We start from the raw sequence: 24,261 nt of genomic DNA, 5'->3' as shown, positions 1-24,261 counted from the left end.
GTCAAAACAACTGGAGAGCCTCAGGAGGTCCACTGAGAGGGCTAGTTGAATCTTTAGACCCCAGGGTTTCCCCAGTCCCATCTTCTCTTAGGGACAGTGAGGTATCTGGCTTGGGGCTGGGCTGGGGCAGGCAGAGACAGTAGGGGGAAAAGGCACAGTGCTTGTGCATTCACTCCAGCCCTGGATGTGTCCATTTACTGTGCCTCTCCCACAACCCTTCACCCCACATCTGGGGCCGACAGGGAGTCAATGGGGCACAATCACTTTATTACTGTGGGCAGAGGACCCTGGGTGCCTATGGGCTGGGGGTTGGGGGTTGGGACACATGGGGTGGGTTGGGAGGTGGCCCTTGCACTCTCCTGCTTCTGGCTATCCCCCCATTGCAGGGCTGAGGGCAAGAAGCAGCATCCCTGGGGTTGGGGAGAATAAGGCCCTCTGAGCACTGGGATCTTCCAGGAGCATGAGGACATTACTGCTCATTGCTGAGCTCCTGCCTACCACCTGCCAGGAGAGTCCACCATTGGTTTCTGAGAAGAGCTGAAAGTTGTTGCCTCTGGGGAGTGAAAATCAAGAATGGGGAAGGTGGAGTGGTGATGGGGTCCCACTTAAGTCTTGTAGAACTCTTTGACTCTTTAAATTGTGGATATACAGAATTTTAATAAAAATTAACATTAAAAATAAAACATTTCCATAAGATAGTTTTCACTTAAAAGTATGACAAGGAACTCCGATGATACAAATGTTATTCCTCTTAATTAAGTTGCTGAGTTCCCTACATCTTGTATCCTGATCTTTTGCCTTTGTTTCTCTCTTCTTTTCAGCTTCATTATTTTCCATAATTTTATCTTTTATATCACTGATTTGCTGCTCTGCTTCATTCATCCTCACCATCATGGCATCCATTTGAGATTGCATCTTGGTTATAGCATTTTTAATTTCAGCCTGACTAGGTTTTAGTTCTTTTATCTCTGCAGAAAAGGATTCTCTGGTGTCTTCTATGCTTTTTTCAACCCCAGTTAGAATTCTTATAATCGTGGTTTTAAATTCTAGTTGAGACATCTTAATTATATCTGTGTTGATTAAATCCCTTGCCATCATTTCTTCCTGTTCTTTCTTTTGGGGTGAATTCCTCTGTCTTGTAATTTTGGAGGAAGAAAAAAGTAATGAAATAAAATAAAAATAAAAAAGAAAACAAACATTAAGTAAAGGAAGCTAGATCCTCACTATGTTTTGGTTTGATAGTTAAGAGAAGCTTGATAGAAAAGAGAAAAAAGAGAAAAGAAAAAAAATTAAAAGAAGAAATTAAAAATTAAAAAAATAAATAATTAAATAGAATAAAATAAAAGAATAAAATTAAAAATTTGCTTTCTGTATTTAAGAAAAAAAAGAAAATAAAGAAAAAAACCAACATAAACAAAAACAGCAGCAAAGAAAATGAATAAACAAATGAACAAACAAAAAGAAACCCAAATGAAGCTCAATCCAGTTTCCCACAGAACTGAAACTCTGCAGCACAAAATGATCCATATACTAAGTGGGTGGAAGAGATCTGTGCTTGTCTTCTGGGGGAGAGACCTGCTGCTCTGCTTCTCAGGCTGAGTTTTCCTAGTGGAGATGATATGATACTCTATGTGGAAAACCCAAAAGACCACCAAAAAATTGCTAGAATTGATCCATGAATTCAGCAAAGTCACAGTATATAAAATCAATGTCTAGAAATCTGTTGCATTTCTATATACCAATAATGAAGCAGCAGAAAGAGAAATCAAGGAATTGATCCATTTATAACTGTACCAAAAACCATATGATACCTAGAAATAAACCTAACCAAAGAGGTAAACGATCTGTATGCTAAAAACTATAGAAAGCTTATGAAAGAAATTGAAGAAGACAAAAAAAAGGAAAAACATTTCATGCTCATGGATGGAAGAAACTTTTTATTTTTTAATATTTATGGGGGGGAGGGGCACAGAGAGAGAGAGGGAGTGAATCTTAAGCAGGCTCCATGCTCAGCGCAGAGCCAGACACAGGGCTCAATCCCACGACTGTGAGATCACGACCTGAGCCGAAATCAAGAGTCGGACGCCTGACTGAGCCATACAGGTAGGTGTCCCAAGAACAAACACTGTTAAAATGTCTGTACCACCCAAAGCAATCTACACATTCAACGCAATCCCTATCAAAATAACACCATCATTCTTTATAGAGGTAGAAAAAACTACTCTAAAATTTGTATGGAACCAGAAAAGACTTTGAATAGCCAAAGTAATGTTGAAAAAGAAAACCAAAGCTGGAAGCAATCACAATCCTGGACTTCAAGCTGTATTACAAAGCTGTAATCATCAAGATGGTATGGTACTGGCACAAGAACAAACACAGAGATCAATGGAACAGAATAGAGAACTCAGAAATGGACCCACAACTATATGGCCAACTAATCTTTGACAAAGCAGGAAAGAACATCCAATGGAAAAAAGATAGTCTCTTCAGCAAATGGTTCTGGGAAAACTGGACAGCAACATGCAAAAGATTCATTTTTTCTTACACTATACAATAAATTCAAAATGGATGAAAGACCTTAATGTAAGACAGGAAACCATCAAAATCCTAGAGGAGAACACAGGCAGCAACTTCTTTGACCTTGGCTGCGGTGACTTCTTACTAGACATGTCTTTGGAGGCAAGGGAGACAAAAGTAAAAATGAACAACTGGGACCTTATCAAGATAAAAAGCTTCTGCACAGTGAAGGAAACAATCAACAAAACTAAAAGGCAACCAACAGAATGGGAGAAGGTATTTGCAAATGACATACCTCATAAAAGGTTAGTATCCAAAATCTATAGAGAACTTACCAAACTCAACACCCAAAAACCAAATAATCCAGTGAAAAAATGGGAAGACATGAATAGACACTTTTTCAAAGAAAACATCTAGCTGGCTAATAGACACATGAAAAGATGCTCAACATCACTCATCATCACGGAAATACAAAAAAAACCCCACAATGAAATACCACCTCACACATGTCAGAATGGCTAAAATTAACAACTCAGGCAACAACAGATGTTGGCGAAGATGCAGAGAAAGGGAAACCCTTTGGCACTGTTGGTGGAAATGCAAACTGGTGCAACCACTCTGGAAAACAGTATGGAGGTTCCTCTAAAAGTTAAAAATAGAGCTACCCTATGACCCAACAATTGTACTACTATTTATCCAAAGGATACAAAAATGCTGATTTGAAGGGGCATATGCACCCCAATGTTTATAGCAGCGCTATTAACAATTGCCAAATTATGGAAAGAGCCCTAATGTCCATTGACTGATGAATGGAAAAAGATGTGGTATATGTATACAATGGAATATCCCTTGGTGATGAAAAAGAATGAAATCTTGCCATTTGCAACCACGTGGATGAACTAGAGTGTATGATGCTAAGTGACATAAGTTAGTCAGAGAAAGACAAATATCATATTATTTCACTCAAATGTGGGACTTAAGAAACAAAACAGATGAACATAGGGGAAGGGAAGGAAAAATAAAATAAGATAAAAACAGACAGAGAGGCAAACCATAAGAGACTCTTAATATAGAGAACCAACAGGGTTGCTGGAGGGGAGGTGAGTGGGAGGATGGGCTTAAATGGGTGATGGGCATTAAGGAGGGCACTTGTTGGGATGACCATTGGGTGTTATATGTAAGTGATGAATAACTAAAATCTACCGCTACCGCACTATATGTTAACTAGTGCTGATGAGGAAAACTGGCCTTCTCATGCCCTTCAGGTGTGTTGTGTACATTAAAACAGTTTCTCCAGAAAGAAATTTGGCAAGACATGTCAAAATCTAAAGTGTTTGTTTATTCTATGTAGAATAGCCTAAGAATAATCTCTCACAAAATAAGAGACAAATACACAGGGAAAGATGACACAGGTGTTTATATAGTTTTATTTATAATATTGAGAAATTGGCAACAATTTATGTGTCAACCCATGGGGGATTGGTTAATGAGTTATGATATATCTATGACAAAGGAAATCAATTGGCTCTTTAAAATGATCATGCAGATCCATATTTATTGACATAGAAATATTTCCATGACATATTTTAAGAGAAAAAGCATGCTTTGAAAACAGTTGTATAAAATATAAGCCTATTAATGTAAATATACAGTTACGTAGAATAAAGAAACATCCAGAAGAAAGAGATATCCAGAGCAGTCACCAAAATGCTAACAGGAATGATCCATGGGTGCTGGTGTGTATTGGAATATTTACTCCTTTTTTATATTTGTCCATATTGAATATATTCTGCATGAACATATGTCATTTACATTTTTTTTTGATGTTTATTTTTGAGAGAGAGAGCACAAGCAGGGGAGTGGCAAAGAGAGGGAGGGAGACACAGAACCCAAAGCAGGCTCCAGGCTCCAAGCTGTCAGCATAGAGCCCAACACAGGTCTTGAACCCACGACTCCAGAGATAATGACCTGAGCCGAAGTCGGATGCTTAACCGACTGAGCCACCCATGTGTCCCTGAATATATGTCACTTAAAAAAGAATTGAAGATGTCATTTTGATTCTGCTTCTCCTTTCCCCTCCCTCCTTGTCTATCAATTGCCAAGTCTTTTTTCCCTGCAGGACATTCCTGTTTACCTCTCTTCCCCTTTAACTCCCTTCTGAGCTTCAGATTCTTGTATCCAAATGCCTTCTACGTATCTCTACTTGGATGTCCCTCAGACACACAAGCTCAAGCTGCCCCAAACTGAGCATAGTAATTTCCCTCCAACCTGGTTCCATCCCAGTGCCCCCCTCTCACTCAGTAGCCCTACATCCCACCTATCCAGTTGTTCAAAACAGAAATATGGGATGCCATTCTTGACCTTAATCCTCCACTTCCAACCCAGTACCCTCCTGCAGACCTTACCCAAATACTTGGCGAACCACTTCTTTCCACCTCAATGGCCTCTACGCCTACCATTATTCCTTCATTCAACAAACATCTATTGATTACATCCTGGATACCAGGCACTGGGGTAAGAGCTGCCATACCATAAAGGTGAATAAGACATACAAGTTTCCTGTCCTCATGAATTGGGCCTTGTGCTCTAGAGAAAGTGTGGACAATAAACAAGTAAAGAAAACAATGACCTAATGTGGCAAATTCTATGAAGAAGCTAAACAGAATGTGTGATAAAGAATAACCAGCATGGGGAGAGGCTGTTACTCGTTAGACTGGTTGGCAAGGCCTCCCTGGGCCTGAGGACGGATCCAACCTGGTGCGCAGAGGGTTCTCTTCTTCCAGGGGGGCTCCTACCTCCACTCCTTTTCTCCCTTCAAACAGTGAGGGTGATCCAATGAAAAGCAAACTGATCACATTTATTCCCCCGCTCAAAACACAAGTGTCACTAACACAGCTCCTGTGGCCCTTTCCAGCTTCTTTTCTTTCCACTGCCCCTGCACAGCCTCTGCTCCAGCCAAGCAGAACTTTTCTGTCCCCTGAATGCTTTTCTGCCACCTTTTTTTTTTTTTTTTTTTTTTTTTGCTTTTCAAACCCCCTTTGGGGATGCCCTGGACTCTGCTTCCTCCAAGAGCCTTTTGGGTTAGGCCTCTCCAGTGGGTCCATTGTCCACTGAACATTGTTACCCCATGGCATGGTCATCGGTGATTTATTACTTGTCTTACTCCACCACTGAATACTCCCTGTCTGGTAACATCGCACACTCAATCAATACACAGTTGACTTTTGAACAATGCAGGGGTTAGGAGCACCAATCCCCCCACAGTCAAAAATCTGTGTAAAACTTTTGACTCCCTGGGACTTTACTACTAATAGCCTACTGTTGACTAGAAGCCTTAGCAATAACATAAATAGCCGATCAACACATATTCTGGATGTTATATGTATTGTATACTGTATTCTCACAAGAAAGTAAGGTAGAGAAAAACATGTTATTAAGAAAATCGTAAGGAAAAATGCATTTGGAGTACTGCCCTGTAAATAATCTGTGTGTAAGTGGATCTGTGCAGTTCAATCCTGTGCTGTTAAAGGGCTAACTGTATTTGAAAACTGCCTCCCTCTCAGTGCCAGCCCTCATCATTTCTTCCCTCAGCTGCTGCCTCCAAATTAGTTTCCCCACTTTCAACTCTTCACAAAAATCCATCTGTTAGAGAAATATCACTAAAATGAGTGGCAAAACCAGAACAGTAAACTCAAACTACTGCTATCCCTGGGACGTATGTGAGCAGGAGCTAAGGATGTTAGGCTTGGAGAGCTGTGTTCAGTGATATGGAATCCATATCACTGGGCAAGGACAAAGCTTCCACGGATGGAGCGGTAGGGAGCGGCTGTGTCTGGCCTACTCCAAGGTAGAGAACAGTATTGAGGCAGAGATGGGTCCTCTGGGGAAATCAAAGCCTGCAAAGCAGGCCTCAGACAAGCAGAAAAGAGAACTGCTGAGTCCATGCTGTCTACTCTCTTGCACCCTAACTTTGAGGAGTCTCAGGAGCACATAGGGTGTAGCTGGCTTCCTAGGCCACAGGGAGAAGGAGGATGGGGAATAGGGAGGGGGTGTTTGGCACAAAGAGGTACACAGGGAGCTGGGCAGACTAGAGTCCCAGATCATGAGGTTATATGTTTATTATTTATTCACTTATTTGTCCAATAAACATTTCCCGAGGCCCTGCCATTTGCCAGACTCTGTGCTTCGTTCTGGAAATAGAGTAGCCAGCAAAGCAGAACAAGGGGGGGATTAAGGGACAAGCTCTGAGTTGCTCCCAGGACAGAGTTAACAGGGGACCACACCTCCTGAGGGCAGTGGGCAAGGCAGCTATGGCACCCTTAAGGGAGAGCAAACATCAGCTGCAGAAGTGACTCTGCCAGTCTTCTGCCCTTCCCAGCACGCAGACTTCTTCATCCATAACGCTCTGTGAACGATCTGATCTGGGTTTGAAACCAGCAAGTAAGTCATGGAGTTCCCTTATAGCTTCCCCATGTTAGAGAATAAATCTCCAATGCATAGCATGATACAAAACTTGCCATAACCCAGCTTTCTCTTCCTACAAGCCTTCATGAACCCTGGATTTCTGCCAGGGTCATAGTGAATATCCACTCCCACCCCAATCTTTCTCCATGGTCATCTCCCACCCCCCACCCCCCAATTTTTTTCACCTCCAAGTAATTTGGTATTCCCATTTCCTGCACGGAGAATTTTCATTTCCTCTCATGGCCACAGGGAATCTCACCCATCCCCCTGAGGCCCAGCTCAAAAGCCCAGCCACCCCCATTCGCCCAGTCAGCCTTGCCCACCCTCCCTACCAGAAGCAATTCCTCGCTTCCTAGAAATCCTACAAAACTTCACTTGAACAGTAATTTCTTTGGGGACAGTAATTTCTTCCTACCCTCTATGAGTTATTTTGTCCTTGTTATACTGGGATGTGAGTTCCCAGAGGAAAGGTCTACCTCTAACTGTATCCCCCGTATCCCAGGAGGAGCACAGTTCCTGCTATGTGATCATGGCCTAAGAATCATCTATAAATGAAAAACAGTAGTGACGGGGTTTGAAATCACCATGGGAAAACTAGAGGGGATAGCTAGCCTACAGATTCTCAAAGCTTGAGCATCAGCACCTCCTGGGAAATAGTCTGACTTGCAAAATGATGAGGCATTATCCCAGAGGTCCAGAATTAAAAACCCTGGGGGCAGAGTCCAACCATCTGCTTTTTACCTAGCTTTCAGAGTGATTCTGATGCTCGCTGCAGTTTGAGAACCATACAGTCAAGCCTGATGTACACCCAGCACCCTTCAGCTGTCCTCTTCCTTCACCTGGGCCCTGGGGCTTCTGTCGGGGAGCTGGAAGGAGAGAGGGGCAACCAGTACTGAAAGCAGGGAATGGACAGGGATGAGTCGGATAAAGCTCATTCTGGAGGAGACGGAGTGGGGGAGGCGGGGTAAGGGAGGGGAAAACGAGGAGTAGGGGATGAGAAGGGAGAGGAGCGGGAGAGGGAGGGAGAAATGGAGAGGAGTTAGGCTCCCGTGGGAGGCGACGCCACGAGCACCTTCCAGAAAGGTCATCCGTGCCGCGGCGGGGGACTCGGAGACCAGTCCGTGCGGCCACCCAGCCCCCGCGTGAGCCTAGGCACCCCGGCCCCGTGTGCCCCCGCCTGCGCCCGGCGCCCGGTACCTGCTCGTGCTGGGGAGGCGCCTCCAGCCCCGGCGCCGCCTCGCGCACCGCGGCCCCCGCGGCCCCCGCGGCCATGCCTCCGCCGCGGCGGCTCCAGCGCCCCGCGGGCCGGGGAGGGTCTCCGGGAGGCCGCTGGGGGACGCCCTTTGCGGCGCGAGCGCCGGGTGCCATCTGAGCCTGCGGCGGCCCCGCCCCGGGCCGTGCGCCTCCCCTCCGCCCTGCGCCCGAGTCCCACCCTCCTCCTCGCTGAGGAGACCCTTTGGGGATCTTCCCCTCTACAGACAAGCAGTGGTCGGCCATCGCGGCTCGTACAACATCCTGCGCCCGGCCCTGTGGGCTGGATAGGGGCCGGCGGTTTTATCACCAGGACGCAGGGCTGGAGGCCGGCTCGGAAGTAGGTAGGAAGAGATGTGGGGCGTACGGAGAGTGAGAAATGGAGGTGAGAGAGGGAGCGAGGGGTCGTTTTCTCCTCCGCCCTTTTCCTCAGAAGCCTTCACCCGAAGGCGGGAGTTCAGGTGGCTGTCCAAATCCTGGGAGACCAGGAGCCAGCTACACCCTATGTGTTCCCGAGACTCCTCAACCTCTGTTGCATCTCCAGTGGCGTTCCTGTGCCAGGGCCCATAGCCCCTTCTTTCCTCTTATCTGCAGTTTTAATAATTTGGACAGGTCCCTGGTGAAGTCACACCTAGCACCTCCAAAGATGATCGCGGGGGTGGGGGGGGGGGCGGGAAGAGAGAAGATGGAGCCTCTAGGCCGGGGTGCATTTCCCCCTGGGAAATCATTCCCAGCTTGCCTTTGTCCCCCCCACCTTCAGGGGTGTTCTCCTTGACCTCAGCAGTAGGCCTGAGCCCGCACTTACGGCCCAGAAAAGGCTGGAACATTTGGGGAAGCTTTTAGGAATGCACTCGTGTTAATGGAGGGCAGTAGACAAAAAGGGAACAGGTAAGTAGGCAGTCTGACTTACAAAATATGGCTTACTCCATTCCAGTTTGTGATGGCTCATAGTTTCCAACACCTACACGGAGGTACCCGTGGAAGCTGCTGGACACGTCTCTGCCATGGTGGCCCTGCCACCTAGCAGAGTGTAGACAGACACAAACATGCAGGACAATTAGTTGTGTTTCCTGTTCCAAGTACTGTGCTCTGTGGTAACGCATTCAGTTTTCACAACAAGGTCACAAGGTGGGTGGTGTTATTATCTCCATTTTACATGAGAACATTGAAGCACGAGAGGTGCAGAAGTTGGCCCCAGTTCCAAAACTAGTAGGTTAGGTACAGTGGGAATTTGCCTTTTTGATTCAAGGGTGGACAGGAGGGCTCAACTATGATTCAGGACCCGGGGACCAGTCAGAAAACTATTGCTATAGTTCCAGTGAAAGACAGCAATGGCCTTGGTGGTGTGTGTGAGTGTGTGTCGGGGTGGGATGGAAAGGAGATGGAGAGATCTGGATGGAGCCAGGAGATTTAGTTAACAGAATCCATAAGACTTACTGATCCTCTAGGATCCTGCCTGACATTTGGGCAGAGGGTGCTGAGAATGGGAATACTCAAAGAGCAGGAGATTTCTGGGTATAAAGATAATGAGTTCATTTAGACATGTTGCCTTCCTGCCTAGCTCTTGGCCTGTCTTCACGTGGCAAAGGCCATTTTCCTCTCCAGTCCAGGATGTCTTCGAATTCATCTGGATTCCTCTAAGTCAGCCATCTGCCCTCCCCAAGCCCCTGTAAAAGGCCCAGATGGAAATAGAATTTCCCTATCCTATAAACTCTGGCCCATTATCATTACCTAAGTTTTGGCTCCCTGATATGAGATTCTCTTCCTTGGTTGATTGATACCAGAAATGTCTACATATTTCGCTGGAGACACAGGTAAGCACAAAGGGAATTCTCTTCCTTCTGATTTCAGCTCAACAGCCATCAGAGATTAAAAGTCAAAAAGTTCATTTCTTCTCCACTGGTGGTGATGGACTTACTCCACTCCACTCTATCATGCCTGGTTCCTTTAGTGACCCATTTCCAGATATAGGACCAATATCTTGTTTCCCAGAAAGGTAACCACTGCTTTCTGGAGTGGTGCACCTAACCAAAGTTAATTACTTTGCAACTCTGTTTTCCAAAGCAAATGCTTGGCAACTGACTCTCATAAATCCTGGAATAGACGAACAGCATTCCTGTCACTTAGTGCTAATCTCTTCAGCATATGAGCCATAGTTCGCGCATCCTTCTGTCATCTCTTGACCTAGAGCCCTGAGGTGATTGTAATGATGTACTGAAGAAAATAAGCTGATATCATAAAGGTGTTTCAAAAACCAGGTGGATTCAAGAAGAGGTGGATTCAAGGAGAGTTAGAAAATACTAAAATTAGCGTTAGTATGGTGTCTGGTGCAGGAATAGAGAAATAGACCCATGGAACGGAATAGAGAGCCCCAAATAGACACATGCGTTTACAGGAAGCTACTTTTATGACAGGAGTTGACAAATCAGCAGGGAAAGGATGGACAATTAGTAATTAGCTTGCTATGCCAAGACAGAACAGGTGGTTTAAAAAGCAAAAGTTAAGAAGACAATTAAAAAAATATCTTTGTCACCCCAAGGTGGTAAAAATATATTAAACAAAACTCAGAAACAACAAATCATAAAGGAAAAGGTGAGTCAATTCGTCTATGTTAAAATTTTTTAATTTCTGTACAATAAAAAGTTGACATCGGGGCGCCTGGGTGGCTCAGTCGGTTAAGTGTCTGACTTCAGCTCAGGTCATGATCTCACAGTCTGTGAGCTCGAGTCCCGCGTCGGGCTCTGTGCTGACAGCTCGGAGCCTGGAGCCTGCTTCAGATTCTGTGTCTCCCTCTCTCTGACCCTCCCCCATTCGTGCTCTGTCTCTGTCTCAAAAATAAAAATAAACATTAAAAAAAAAAAAAGTTGACATTAAAAAGCAGCAAGCCATGGACCGAGGGAATGTATTTGCATATATCTAGCTGTCAAAGAATTAGTGCTCAGGAAAAGATAGAACTGTTAGAAATTAATTTTTAAAAAGTGTAAATCAATAGACTGTGGGCAAGGAGTACAAGCCAATTTTAAGAAATAAAATTATGAGATGTTTTTGTAACTTTAAGGGAATTAATTTTTACATTTATGTATATGCGAGTTAATCTAAAATGCATACTTCACAGGAACGCCTTGTATATTTTAAATTACTTATTGCAAAGTGCCTGCCTTCAGCCTTCCTACCCACTTTCTGACCAGCACTCATTGATTTTTCCCCTTTCTGCTGTCCTTCCCAGGACAACTGAACTGCCCTAGGCTGATGGTGCCACCTAATGGTTAGATCTTACAGAAGTCTGCTCTATTGTCTTACAAAGGGGTCTTTTTCAAGGAACTTTCTTTTTCGATTTTCTCTTTTCCTTTTTTCTCATGTCTTTTTTCATATTTACAGATAAAAATATATAGTTGATCCTTAGCCTCCCAGCTAGAATGAGTGATTTCAAATGTCTGTAACCAGGTGTGGTACTGGTCACATGGGGTAGGGTGGTAGCGGGAGACAGTCCAAACAACTGTGGGGCCTCCCTGCCATGAAGGAGGTGGCAGTCTTACAGTCAGTCTAACCGGGGGTAGGATGTCAAATTCAAACCATCCAGGCGATGGGAGTATCTGAGAGAGTTTGATCTCAGAAATCAGTGTGAAAGAGGCACCAAAAGCTCTCGGCTTCTGTGATCCCTGGGGTCGGGGCAGTCTGGGTCATAAATGGGGGTAATGGTTTCTAAAAGGAGAGGGACACTGAAGCTAGGTCCTACCTTGGTTGCTGAAATGGCTGCATAGAGACACTCCGGCTGACTCTTTTTCAGTCACCCCCACCAGCTAACCCCTCTTGGGTGCTAGGTTGGCCTTCAGGTGCAGACACTAGCCTCTTAGAATTGGTAGAAATCTTGCAAGCTAGTCTGATTCCCAGTTGCTAGGGTTCCTGACTACAGCCCCAGTTGCCCTGGCCTCTCGGCCTTCCTGGATAGACCTTTTCATCCTTTAATTAAATCTTCCATTGCTTAAACACTACCCCTCAAGATAAATGAAAGAGCCTCAACATTATTGCTTATCTCATTCTTTAATTATTAGTATTCTAATATTATTGACCACTATTCTTTTTTTTGGCTGAAATGTACAGAGTCTAGCTATATTATGATTATGTGGAGTTTTGTGAGCTGGCTTGGGCCCGCATCACCATTTATAACATCGCTTCTTTGGGAAAGTGCATTCTGCCTTTCAAACTACGGCCTTCCAAATGCACATTTGGAACACAATCCGTGTGTGAGCTGGGAGCCCTGTTCCCAATGTCTGTTGGCCCAGGGCAGCCCCAAAACCAAATGACATGTGGTTTAAGGTTCCTGTCACAGCCGGTTCATTTAAGTAATGTTAGCTGGAGCTTAATTCAGATTCTCAGGTTTCTGGTTCATTCGGAATAGGGGGGGCAGCAGAGTCACAGTGTTCAGACAACAGCTTGTGTGGGGCTCCCCGCTCTCGATAGAGGCATGGCACATTCCTGCTTTTCCGTGGTTTACCCTGTAGGTTTTAGGACTGCTCCTCTTCTGAAGGCAAGCTTTTTAGTTCTGTTGAACAACTGATCTTAAAAAGAAGAACTCCTTTTAAAAACCAACTAGGCTTTCAAGCTCAGAAGTTCAGCTAGGGTCATTCTCATTTATTGAGTTCAGGGGCCCTCTCAGTAGGAGGGAAAACCACATTTAAATCCTTGATGGGGCTCCTTGCCTTCCCCTCTCCTTGTTTTCCTTTCCCGGTGCCTGCTTGCAGAAGTCTCATCTTTAGTAAGTTAGAAGCCAGACAGTCGGGCCAGGCAAACCAGTCTCCACTGTCCTAACTGTAAAAGGAGTTAACATTTATCAAACACCCACAGTGTGCCAGACACGGGGCTGAGCATGTTATGTATCTGATATCATTTAATCCTCAGAATGAGCCCCAGTGACAGGTGTTGCTGCCCACATTTTACAGGTGAAGACATTTAAGTTAAAGAAATGAATTGCTTTATCTAAGAACGTATAGCAGCAACCACTGCTCCGTTGGCTCCCTGACCCCTGGGTTGTGTGGGAGGCCACTGCTTGGGGGGTAGGGGAGCGGGGCAGAAAACTTGGTCCCGGAGTGGAAGCTGTGTTTGTCATCTCCAGATGCGACCAGGGCCTTGCCCTCCCAATTCCTACACCTCAGGTTAATTGCCAAGATCACATTGCACCTCTGTTCTGCAAAAGTCACATTCTCACAGCAGAAAAATACTAATGTGCCTCTTTTCTCTTGACTTTAGATATTTGTCCTACTTGGGGGCTTGAAACAGATCAGTTATAGAAGCAATAACAAGTAGACACAGATTTGTTTTGCTGGAGTATAAAGCCTTCCAGTGAGTATAAACCCTCCTGGCCTTACACTCCCATTTCCAGTGATTGTGCTTGTGCCCCAGGCCTCTTCCTGGCTTATGGAGGGAGAGTGAGGACAGGAGTTAGCCCATTACCTGCAGACATCCATTGGTCCAGGAAGAAGGGGCTGCTGTCACTGTGGCCACAGACTTTTGCCATCTACCCATAACAGGACCATTGAGATCTCTGTACATTGATTTGGATATAAACTTAAAATGCACAAAGAGGCTTAAATTGTGCCCTTAACATAATTCCATGCAGTGCATATACTACTATATTTTCTTTTCTTTTGTTTTGTTTTGTTTTATTTATTTATTTATTTATTTATTTATTTATTTATTTATTTAGAGAGCAGAGGAGGGGCAGAGAGAGAGACAGAGAATCCCAGGCAGGCTCTGCAGCTGTCAGCACAGAGCCCAAAACAGGGCTTGAACCCATGGACTATGGGATGATGACCTGAGCTGAAATCAAGAGTTGGACACTTAACTGACTGATCCACCCAGGCACCCCAACTACTATTTATTTTATAATGTGTCATTGTTAATCAGAAGGGGGACACACTTTTACCAACTCTTAGAGATGCTGAGATGTGGTTAGGAGAAGGAAAGCAGTGTATTGGGTAAGGCCCGAGTCTGTTCCATTCTACCTGTTCTTGCTTCTTATAATGAATGAGCATAAATTTTGGTGTTTAGCCACGTAACTCTAAAAATATGTGGCATCCATGAGTGTTGGAGATGAGTTGCTTTTCTAATGTATTCTATAAATGCAGTAATCCTGGCACACTATATAAATAGTTGAAATAGTGCACGCATGGAAATAAAACACGTATCTATTTATTTTTTTACTTTATTTTAGAATATCAGAAAAATGGAATATCAGTGTTTTTGATGTTTGTTGTTGATGTCAATTTTTCTTTGGGAAGGATTTCAATTATTCTAAGTTACCAAATGGTTATAAACAGAAATTTCGTGCTGGGAATGTTGTCTAATGCCTTTTGAAAATTTAATATTTTGGCATGAGATTGTATATGTTTAATTTTTACACTAGACACATTTTGCTCTGGTCTCAAAAGAAGGAAAGTTTTAGAAGCCATCCTGGATACAATAGTTAGAGGGTAATTTAGGGAAGTTAGACTTTACTAGTTTAAGATTTTCTGAATCTTACAAATATCCATAAAGGTGGTCATAGTTTGGGGGACAACTTTAGGTGAACAACTCAAAGGAAGTTTTACCCTATTAGAAACGTGGAGAAGGACATTGTGTGCTCTCAATGCACTGTAATACTTGAATTGGGTCCTGCCTATACTACTGGCTCTCTAGAGTTTTTTGGAGAGAGGGTCTTTATTTTTTCACCTTAGTTACTATTGTAAAAAAATTAAAAAAAATTTTTTTTAATGTTTTTATTTATTTTTGAGACAGAGAAAGACAGAGCATGAGCAGGGTAGGGGCAGAGAGAGAGGAAGACACAAATCTGAAGCAGGCGCCAGGCTCTGAGCTGTCAGCACAGAGCCCAATGCGGGGCTTGAGCTCACAGACTGTGAGATCATGACCTGAGCTGAAGTCAGATGCTTAACTGACTGAGCCACCCAGGCTCCCCTAAAAAAATTTTTCTTTAATGTTTATTTATTTTTGAGAGAGAGACAGAGAGAGACAGAGACAGAGCATGAGCAGGGAAGAGGCAGAGAGAGAGGGAGACACAGAATCTAAAGGAGGCTCCAGGCTCTGAGCTGTTAGCACAGAGCCTGACACGGGGCTCAAACCCAGAGCTGTGAGATCATGACCTGAGCTGAAGTTGGACGCTTAACCGACTGAGCCAACCAGGCGCCCCTCCCCTTAGTTGCTATTATGTTCATATTCAAAGTATACATTTACGGCTTTATTAATAGTGAAATGAGAGTGAAAAATCTTTTGCTAATATGTCATCTGAGTGAAGAATCATCAAAGAGAATAGTTGGAGCTGGTAACAGAAGCATGAAAATCCTGATCATTTACTGGGCTTGGGGTAGGTTGATCATCTTTGCTTTTTAAATGGCCTGAGGACTGGAGGGGACACCAGCCCATGAAAAATACCGCCGGTAAGAGATATTCATGAATGGGGGAAAAGTTTGTGGAAGGTGAAGTTAAATTTGGTTTAACATGGTTGCTTTTGAAGCATCTCTAGGCCATGCAGGCAGAGTTGTCCACAGAGACAAACTCACTCGAGAAGAAAATTAGGGATAGAGAGAGAGATTTGGTGCTTGACAGTGGTGAACTCTATAGGAGTGAGTAAGGGTGTCCAGAAAGCCTGTATCATGAGAAAGGAAGGAGGTCCAGGAGTATAGTTGACATGACAACAGGATTTATAATCAAACAAATTTGGTTTCAAGACTCAACTATAACACATTCGTGTATGACCTTTAAGCCTTGAGGCATCTGACTTTTTAATTTTTTTTTAACAGTTACTCATTTTTGAGAGACAGAGACAGAGTACAAGCAGGGGAGGGGCAGAGAGAGAGGGGGAGACACAGGACTCAAAGCACGCTCTAGGCTCTGAGCTGTCAGCACAGAGCCCGACTTGGGACTCGAGCCCATGAACTGTGAGATCACGACCTGAGCCAAAGTCAGACACTTGACCAACTAAGCCACCCAGGTGCCCTGGGACATCTGACATTTTTTGCTAACAGGCTTGGGATATAATTCACATACCATACAATTTGCCATGAATCAAAGTGTATGAATCAGTGGTTTTTAGTATATTCACAAAACAAGCAATTGCCACTGCTAATTCCAGAACATTTCATCACCCCAAAAGAAACTCATTCATTAGCAGACACTCTCCATTTCCCGCTTCCTCCATCCCCTAGCAACCACTGATCTGTCTATGTAGATTTTACTGTTGTGGATGCTTCATATAAATGAAATCATAGAATATGTGGCCTTTGTGTGTCTGGCTTCTTTCAGTTAGCATGACATTTTTGAGGTTGATCTATGTTGTAGTAGGTATCAGTACTTCATTCCTTATTATGACTGAATAATACTCCTTTAGATAGTTATACTACGTTTTGTCTATATATTGTCTATATATTGTCTGTATGTTATTATTAATATAATATATATTATATATATAATTTATTATATTATATATTTATAAATTATATATAAATTTATGTATATAAATATATAAATTATATATATTTGTATATAATATATATCATAAATATATAAATTATATATATTTGTATATAATATATATCATATATATATAATATAAAAGTAGTTTTGTGGATATATGTTCTCAGTTCTCTTTGAGTATATGTTTAGGAGTGCTGTTGCTGGGTCATATAGTAACCCTATGTTTAAGATTTTGAGGAACTGTCAAGCTGTTTTCCAAGTCAGCTGTACTATTTACAACCCACCAGCAATGTATGAGGGTTCTGAGTTTTCCACATCTTCACCAACAGTTGTCATTATCTGACTAATAGATTGTAGCCATTCTAGTTGGTATGGAGTGTATCTCACTGTGACTTTGATTTATATTCCCTAATGACTGATAACGTTGAACATCTTTTTCATGTGATTATTGGCCATTTGTATATCTTCTTTGAAGAAATGTCTAGATCCTTTGCCCATTTTAAGATTGGGTCACAAGTCTTCTTATTGTTGAGTTTTAAGAGTTATTTGTATATTCTGGATACCAGTTAACTTACCAGCTGTATGATTTGCAAAGATTTCCTCCCATTCTGTCTACTTTCTTTTTATTAATTTTTTCAATTAATTATGAAACATGCTTGGAAGCACAAAAGTTCTAAAAGTATCTATTTTTTCTTTTTTTTTTAAACTTTTTTTTCAACGTTTATTTATTTTTTGGGGGGGACAGAGAGAGACAGAGCATGAACGGGGGAGGGGCAGAGAGAGAGGGAGACACAGAATCGGAAACAGGCTCCAGGCTCTGAGCCATCATCCCAGAGCCCGACGCGGGGCTCGAACTCACGGACCGTGAGATCGTGACCTGGCTGAAGTCGGACGCTTAACCGACTGCGCCACCCAGGCGCCCCTCTATTTTTTCTTTTATATGTCTGCTTTTGGTATCATGTATGAAACAAATTATCACCTAATCTTAAGCAGTAGAGATTTATTCCCGTTTTTTTTTTTCTAAGAGTTTTATAGTTTTTGTTCTTACTGGGAAATCTTTGATCTATTTTGAGTTAATTTTTGTATGCGGTATGAGATAGAGGTCCAACTTCATTCTTTTGCATGCTGATACCCAGTTGTCCTTTCTTCATTTGCTGAAAAGACTACTCTTTCCCCTTTGAATTATTACCTTGGTCCCAGTTGTCATAAATCATTTGCATAAATATAATGGTTTATTTCTAGACTCTCAATTCTGTTCCTTTGATCTATGTGTCTGTCTGTCCTTGTACTAGTAATACACTGTCTTGATTACTGTAGCTTTGTATTAAGTTTTGAAAGTCTTCCAATTTTATTTTTGTTGTCTAAGGCTGTCTTACCTATTTTTGATGCCTTACATTTTCATAAGAGTTTTAGAGTCAGCTTGTCAACTTTTGCAAAAAAAAAAAAAAGCATCTGGAATATTGATAAGGATTGTATTGAATCTATAAACCAATTTGGGGGTAATATTGCTGTATTAGCAATATTAAGTCTTCCAATTCATGAACATGGGATCTTTTTATTTAGTTCTTTAATTTATTTCAATGATGTTTTGTAATTTTCAGTGTACAAATCTTGCATTTTGTTACATTTATTCCAAAGTGCTTTATTGTTTTTAATTCTATGGTAAAATGGAATTGTTTTCTTTCTTTTTTTATTAATTTTTTTAATGTTTATTATATTTGAGAGAGAGAGAGAGTGAAACAGAGTGCGAGTGGAAGAGGGGTAGAGAGAGAGGGAGACACAGAATCCGAAGCAGGCTTCAGGCTCTGAGCTGTCAGCACAGAGCCCAATGTGGGGCTTGAACTCACGAGCTGTAAGATCGTGACCTGAGCCAAAGTCGGAGACTCAACGCTCCAGGCACCCCTGGAATTGTTTTCTTAATTTTATTTTTGAATTGTTTAATACTAGAGTATAGACATATAGTTTATTTTGTATGTTGAACTTGGGTCCTGTAGTCTTGCTGAACTCATTTATTAGTTCTAATAGTTTTTTAGTGGATTCCTTAGGACTTTCTACATACAAGATCATGTCATCTATGAATAGAGGTAGTTGCTTTACTTCTTCCTTTCCAATCTGGATTCTTATGTTCTCTCTCCCTTTCTTTCTCTCCCCTCCACACCTGCCTCCTCCCCTCTTTCTTCTTCTCTCCTTTCCTGATCTCTTCCCTCCCTTTTCCTCTCCTCCCTGTTCTCTCTTCTCTCCTTCCTTTCCCTCCTTTCTTCACTCTCCATGCCCCTCCCCCCACCATTTCTTTCCTTAGGCATTCTCAAGTGCTTACCTGTTATCTTTTGATACGATCATGATCATGTGGTTTTTGTGCTTTGTTCTATTAATATAGTGTATTACATAGATTGATTTTCTCATGTTAAACCAAGTCAGCATTCCTGGGATGAATCCCACTTGGTCATGGTATAATTCTTTCAATATGCTGCTGGATTGTTGAGGTTTTTTGCATCTATATTCATAAAATGTATTGGCCAGTAGTCTTCTTTGCTCGTAATTTCTTGTGATTGTCTGGTTATAGTAATCACGGTACTGCTGGCCTCACAGAATGAACTGGGAAGTGTTTCCTTCTCTTCTATGTTTTGGATGAGTTTGTGAATGACTGATGTTAATTTTTAAAATATTTGTTAGTGGGGTGCCTGGGTGGCTCAGGAGGTTGAGCATCCAAATTCATCTCAGGTCATGATCTCGCGGTTCGTGAGTTTGAGCCCTGCATCAGGCTCTGTGCTGACAGATCAGAGCCTGGAGCCTGCTTCCAGTTCTGGGTCTCCCTCTCTCTCTGCCCCTCCCCTGTTTGTGCTCTGTCTCTCTCACTTTCTTTCAAAAATAAACATTAAAAAAAGTAAAATATTTTTTAGAATTCATAAGTGAAACCCTCTGGGCTGGAGCTTTTCTTTGTGGGATTTTTTTTTTTTTTAACTAATAATTCAGTGTCTTTACTTGTTACAGGTCTGTTTAGATTTTCTATTTGCTCTTGAGTCCGCTTTCGTATTTTGTATATTTCTAGGAATTTGTCAGTTTTGCTTAGGTTGTCTAATTTGTTGGCCTTCATAGGCCATACTCTTCATAGTATTCCCTTACAATTCTTAACCTTCTGTGAGTTGGTAGTAATGTTCCTTTTTCTCTCCTGGTTTTAGTGATTTAGATCTTTTCCCTTTTTATTTAGGTCAGTCTAGCTAAATTTTTGTCAGTTTTGGTGATTTCCTTAGACAATCAGCTTTTATTTTCCCTATTGTTTTTCTGTGCTCAATTTTATCTGCTCTAATCTGTATAATTTCCCATCTGCTTTTTTTGGGCCTTGTTTGCTCTTATTTTTTTAAAGATAGAAGGTTAAATTATTGAATTGAGCTCTTTCTCCTTTAAACATTTTTTTTTTCATATTTATTTATTTTGAGAGAGAGAGAGAGAGAGAGAACAAACGGGAGGGGCAGACAGGGAGCAAGAGAATTGCAAGCAGGTTCTATGCTGTCAGCGCTGAGTGCAATGCGGGGCTCTAACCTATGAACCATGAGATCATGACCTGAGACAAAATCAAGAGTCAGATGCTTAACTGACTGAGCCACCCAGTCGCCCCAGATCTTTCTCATTTTTTAATGTAGCCTTTACAGCTGTTTCCCTCTGAGCATTGCTTTAGCTGCATCCATTTGTTTTTAGTACATCGAGATTTAGTTTTCATTCACCTAAATTTCAAACACATTTAGGAATGTGTTGTTTAATTTTCACATATTTGTGAATTTCCCAAGTTTCCTTCTGTGATTTATTTCTAGTTTTGTTTCATCATTGTTAGAGAACATACTTAGCATGATTTGGGTCCTTTTGAATGTATTGAGGCTTGCTATATGGCTTAACACATGGTCTGTCCTGGAGAATGTTTTCTGTGCACTTGGGTGGTGAGCTCAAGGATTTCAGGGCTGATCAAGGAAAGACGGGAACATGAGATGGCAGTATTGCACAATAATATTGGGCCCTATTTTGCTGGGGTTATAAGAGAGGGGAAGTCTCTCCCAGCAGGCGGCTAAAAGGGGAAGAGGGAAAGGGAACTCTCAGGGAAGAGGGGAATGGAGGGGGGCTTATGTGTTTAGAGGATGTCATTCAGCAGGAAGTGGGGAGTATCTGAGTCAGAGAGCACCAAAGGGCATCAGTGGTTTGAGGTATTTTATGGCCACAAGGTTTGTGGCTAGCAGATATTTGGTGTAGTTTTGCAGGGTATGCAAAACAAGCGGGTTATAAATGGCTAAAAATATGATTATTTTGGTTATATTGAAAGCAATTGGATATGTAAGAATTTGAGTTTGGCTTTGAGCTGATGGTGCCAACTTGCTGTGAAAAAGAATAAACAACATAAGGGCCAACATACAGGGGCCATCTTGGCTCACGTATATAACAACTGGAGAAAAATGTGTATTCTACTGTTGCTTGGTGGATTGTTATAGGTGTCTGTTAGGTATAGTTGGCTTTAGTGTTGTCCAAATCTTCTGTTTCCTTCTTGAACTTCTGAGTATTTGTCCAATCTACTAATTGAAAGTGAGGCTTTCGAGTCACTAGTATTGTTGGATTGTCAATTTCTCCTCTTTGTCCCCTCTCTGCACATCTCTCTCACTTTCTCCTTTGCCGAGGTAACTCTCTCATACCATCATAAGTTGCTCAGGATTTATGGAGGTGGTCTGACTCTGCTGGGCAGGAGGTAACTTTATTGGTTTGGGGGCGGTTTTCAGTTTATTTTTCCTTTTCTGGGCTTGCATCACAGGCCAGTGTTCTTACTGTAGTCCTCTATTGGACACGAGTTTAATGGAGTTAGGCCAGGAAATGCTACACTCAGAACCTCTCCCCTTTCATTTTCAGTAGCTAGTGAGTGTTAAGACTGTTAAAAGTATGAAAAACTAAAAAGGGTATTATGACCTCTTCATACCACCTCCTAATTTTCCTTCTTATTTTTTTTAAGTTTACTTATTTATTTTGAGAGAGACTGAGACAGTGTGAGTCGGGGGGAGGGGAGCACAGAGAGGGAGAGAGAGAGAATCCCAAGCAGGCTCTGTGTTCCCAGCCTGACATGGGGCTTGAACCCACAAAACAGCGAGATCATGACCTGAGTCAAAACCAAGAGTCAGATACTTAACCCACTGAGCCACCCAGGTGCCTCTCCTTCTTATTTTAAAAAGTGTCAGTAAGTATACTTACTATGTTAACTGTTTTGATGCTTAAAAAAATTTAAATATCAAAAATCAAATGCTTTTCTCATTTTGTCTTGTTTTGGAACCCCTGCTTTATTGGCACTCTAAACACGATATTTTGCCCATCAAAGAATTAAATACTACAAGAAGTCTCCCTTGCTGCCTAGGACCTGGGACCAATATCCGGGGCATGACTACTACCCCCCTCCTCCCATGCCCATGCAGACATCATCAAAGCCATATGTATATCCTCTTCCACCAAATGTCTGTTCATGTCTTTTCACTCATTTTCTAAGTGCATTGTGATTTTTTACTGTTGAGTTTTGATAGTTCTTTATATATTCTGGATACAAATCCTTGGTTAAATATGTGGTTTGCGAGTATTTTCTCTAATCTTTAATTTATCATTTCATTCTATTGACAGGTTCTTTTCCCCCCTTAGTTTTATTGAAGCAGAATTGACAAATTGTAAGACGTGGAAAGTGTACAATGTCATGACTTGAGGTACTTTTAACAGTAGTTTTTGGACAGTAAAAGTTTTAAATTTTAAAGAGATTTAATTTATCAATTTTTCCTTTTATGGATTATGCTTTTGGTACCAAAAGCTCTTTGCCAAGTACTAGGTCTTCAAAAAATAAATTTGTCTTCTGTTTTTTCCTAAAACTTTTATAGTTTTATGTTCTACATTTAAGTCCATGATCCATTTTGAGTTAATTTGTGTATACAATGTGAGGTTAGATTATTTTTTTTGCCAATGGCATATGCAATTGTTCCAGCACCATTTGTTGAAAACATTATTCCTACTCCATTGTATTACATTTACAACTTTATCAAAAATTAATTGAGCAGATTTGTATGGGTTCATTTCTGGGTTCTTTATTCTGTTTCATTGATCATATGTCTGTTTCTCCACCAGGACCACACAGTCTTGATTAGTGTAGCTATAACAGTAAGCCTTAACATTGGGAAGAATGATTTCTCCTACTTAAGTCTTGTTCAAAATTTTTCTGGCTGTTCTAGAGCCTTTACCATTCAATATAAATTTTAGAATAATGCTGTCAGTGTTTACAAAGAAGCTTGCTGAGATTTTGAAATAAGAATTACATTAAACCTATAGATCAATTTGAGGAGATTTGACATCTTTACGATATTGAGTTTTCCAATGTGGGAACATCATGTATCTTTCCAACCTTGTATACCTTGAGGAAATCTAACATGGTTGTAGTGTATCATTCTTTTAATACATTGTTGGATTTGATTTGCTAATATTTTGTTGAGAATTTTTTTATCTAAGTTCATGAGAAATATTGGTCTCTAGTTTTCTCTTCTCCTTTCTGGAAAAAGTTGTATAAAACCTGTGTCAATTCGTCTTTAAATGTTTGGTAGAATTCTCCAGTGAAAGTTTCTAGGTTTGGACATTTTTATTTTACTATTATTGTTTTTTAAAGTTTAATTATTTATCTTGAGAGAGACAGAGAGCACAAGCGGGGAGGGGTAGAGAGAGAGGGAGAGAGAGAGTATCCCAAGCAGACTCTGCACTGCTAGTGTGGAGCCCAACAAGGGGCTCAAACCCACAAACTGTGAGGTCATGACCTGAGTCGAAATCAAGAGTCAGATAGCTTAACTGACTGAGCCACCCAGGCGCCCCTTGATTTTACTATTATTTTAATGTGAACTTATTTGTGCCCTGAAGAACAAATGGGACTCAGAAAGACTGTGTCCAGGAAGGTCTGGAGAAATTTGGGTCTCAGTATTGTCTGTCACATGTATGTGTCACATTAGACTGTGAGCTTCTTCAGAGTGCCCATTGTGTGTTGGTCATCATTGGAACCTCAGCACCTAAGAGAGCACCTGGCACAGAGTAGGTTGCTCAGTGTGAGATTGTTGAATAATTGAATGAATTCTCCGCTCTAGGGTTGCTGCAGACTCGAAGCTTGGTGTTGTTGGAGAAGCCTAGTGAGGAGAGGGTTTGAGTCTTTCTTTGGAGGTGGAAAAATCTCTTTGGAAGAAAGGAGGGGCTGATGGTATTTATGGCTCCATTTCTTCCTCCCATCTGCCTGAGCTGCTACTACTCAGGCTCTGACCTCCCATACCAACTAGAGCAACCCATTGTGCCCAAGAACCTGAAAAGCATGGTGAGCTGGTGGAACAGAGGGGCATGTAGGGGTTAGGACTAGGACTGGCTGCAGACTGGTGCTCCTTCCTGCTGTGGATATGTCCTTATACAGAAACAAGGTCTGAGAATTATACCTCAAAACTGAGGATGGACAGATGAAAATGTATTGAGCTTAGGCATAGTTTATAGAGTAGTCGTTCTTTATTATTTTAGAGTTGAATGGTCTCAGGTTTG

General features: G+C 41.9%; 1 protein-coding gene across 1 annotated transcript in view; it reads right to left on the bottom strand.

Annotated features, from left to right (window-relative positions):
* The window catches only part of RNF175 (ring finger protein 175), a 47,652-nt gene extending 39,174 nt beyond the window's left edge, over window positions 1-8,478 (bottom strand). Inside the window, exon 1 of the mRNA XM_047857587.1 lies at window positions 8,179-8,478. Coding sequence (XP_047713543.1) covers window positions 8,179-8,478 — 300 coding nt within the window. The remainder of the gene's footprint in view (window positions 1-8,178) is intronic.
* Between the last annotated feature and the right edge of the window lie 15,783 nt (window positions 8,479-24,261).

This window comes from Prionailurus viverrinus, chromosome B1, assembly GCF_022837055.1.
Source record: "Prionailurus viverrinus isolate Anna chromosome B1, UM_Priviv_1.0, whole genome shotgun sequence".
Classification (NCBI taxonomy): domain Eukaryota; kingdom Metazoa; phylum Chordata; class Mammalia; order Carnivora; family Felidae; genus Prionailurus; species Prionailurus viverrinus.
This window is presented reverse-complemented; position numbering and strand designations above follow the sequence as displayed.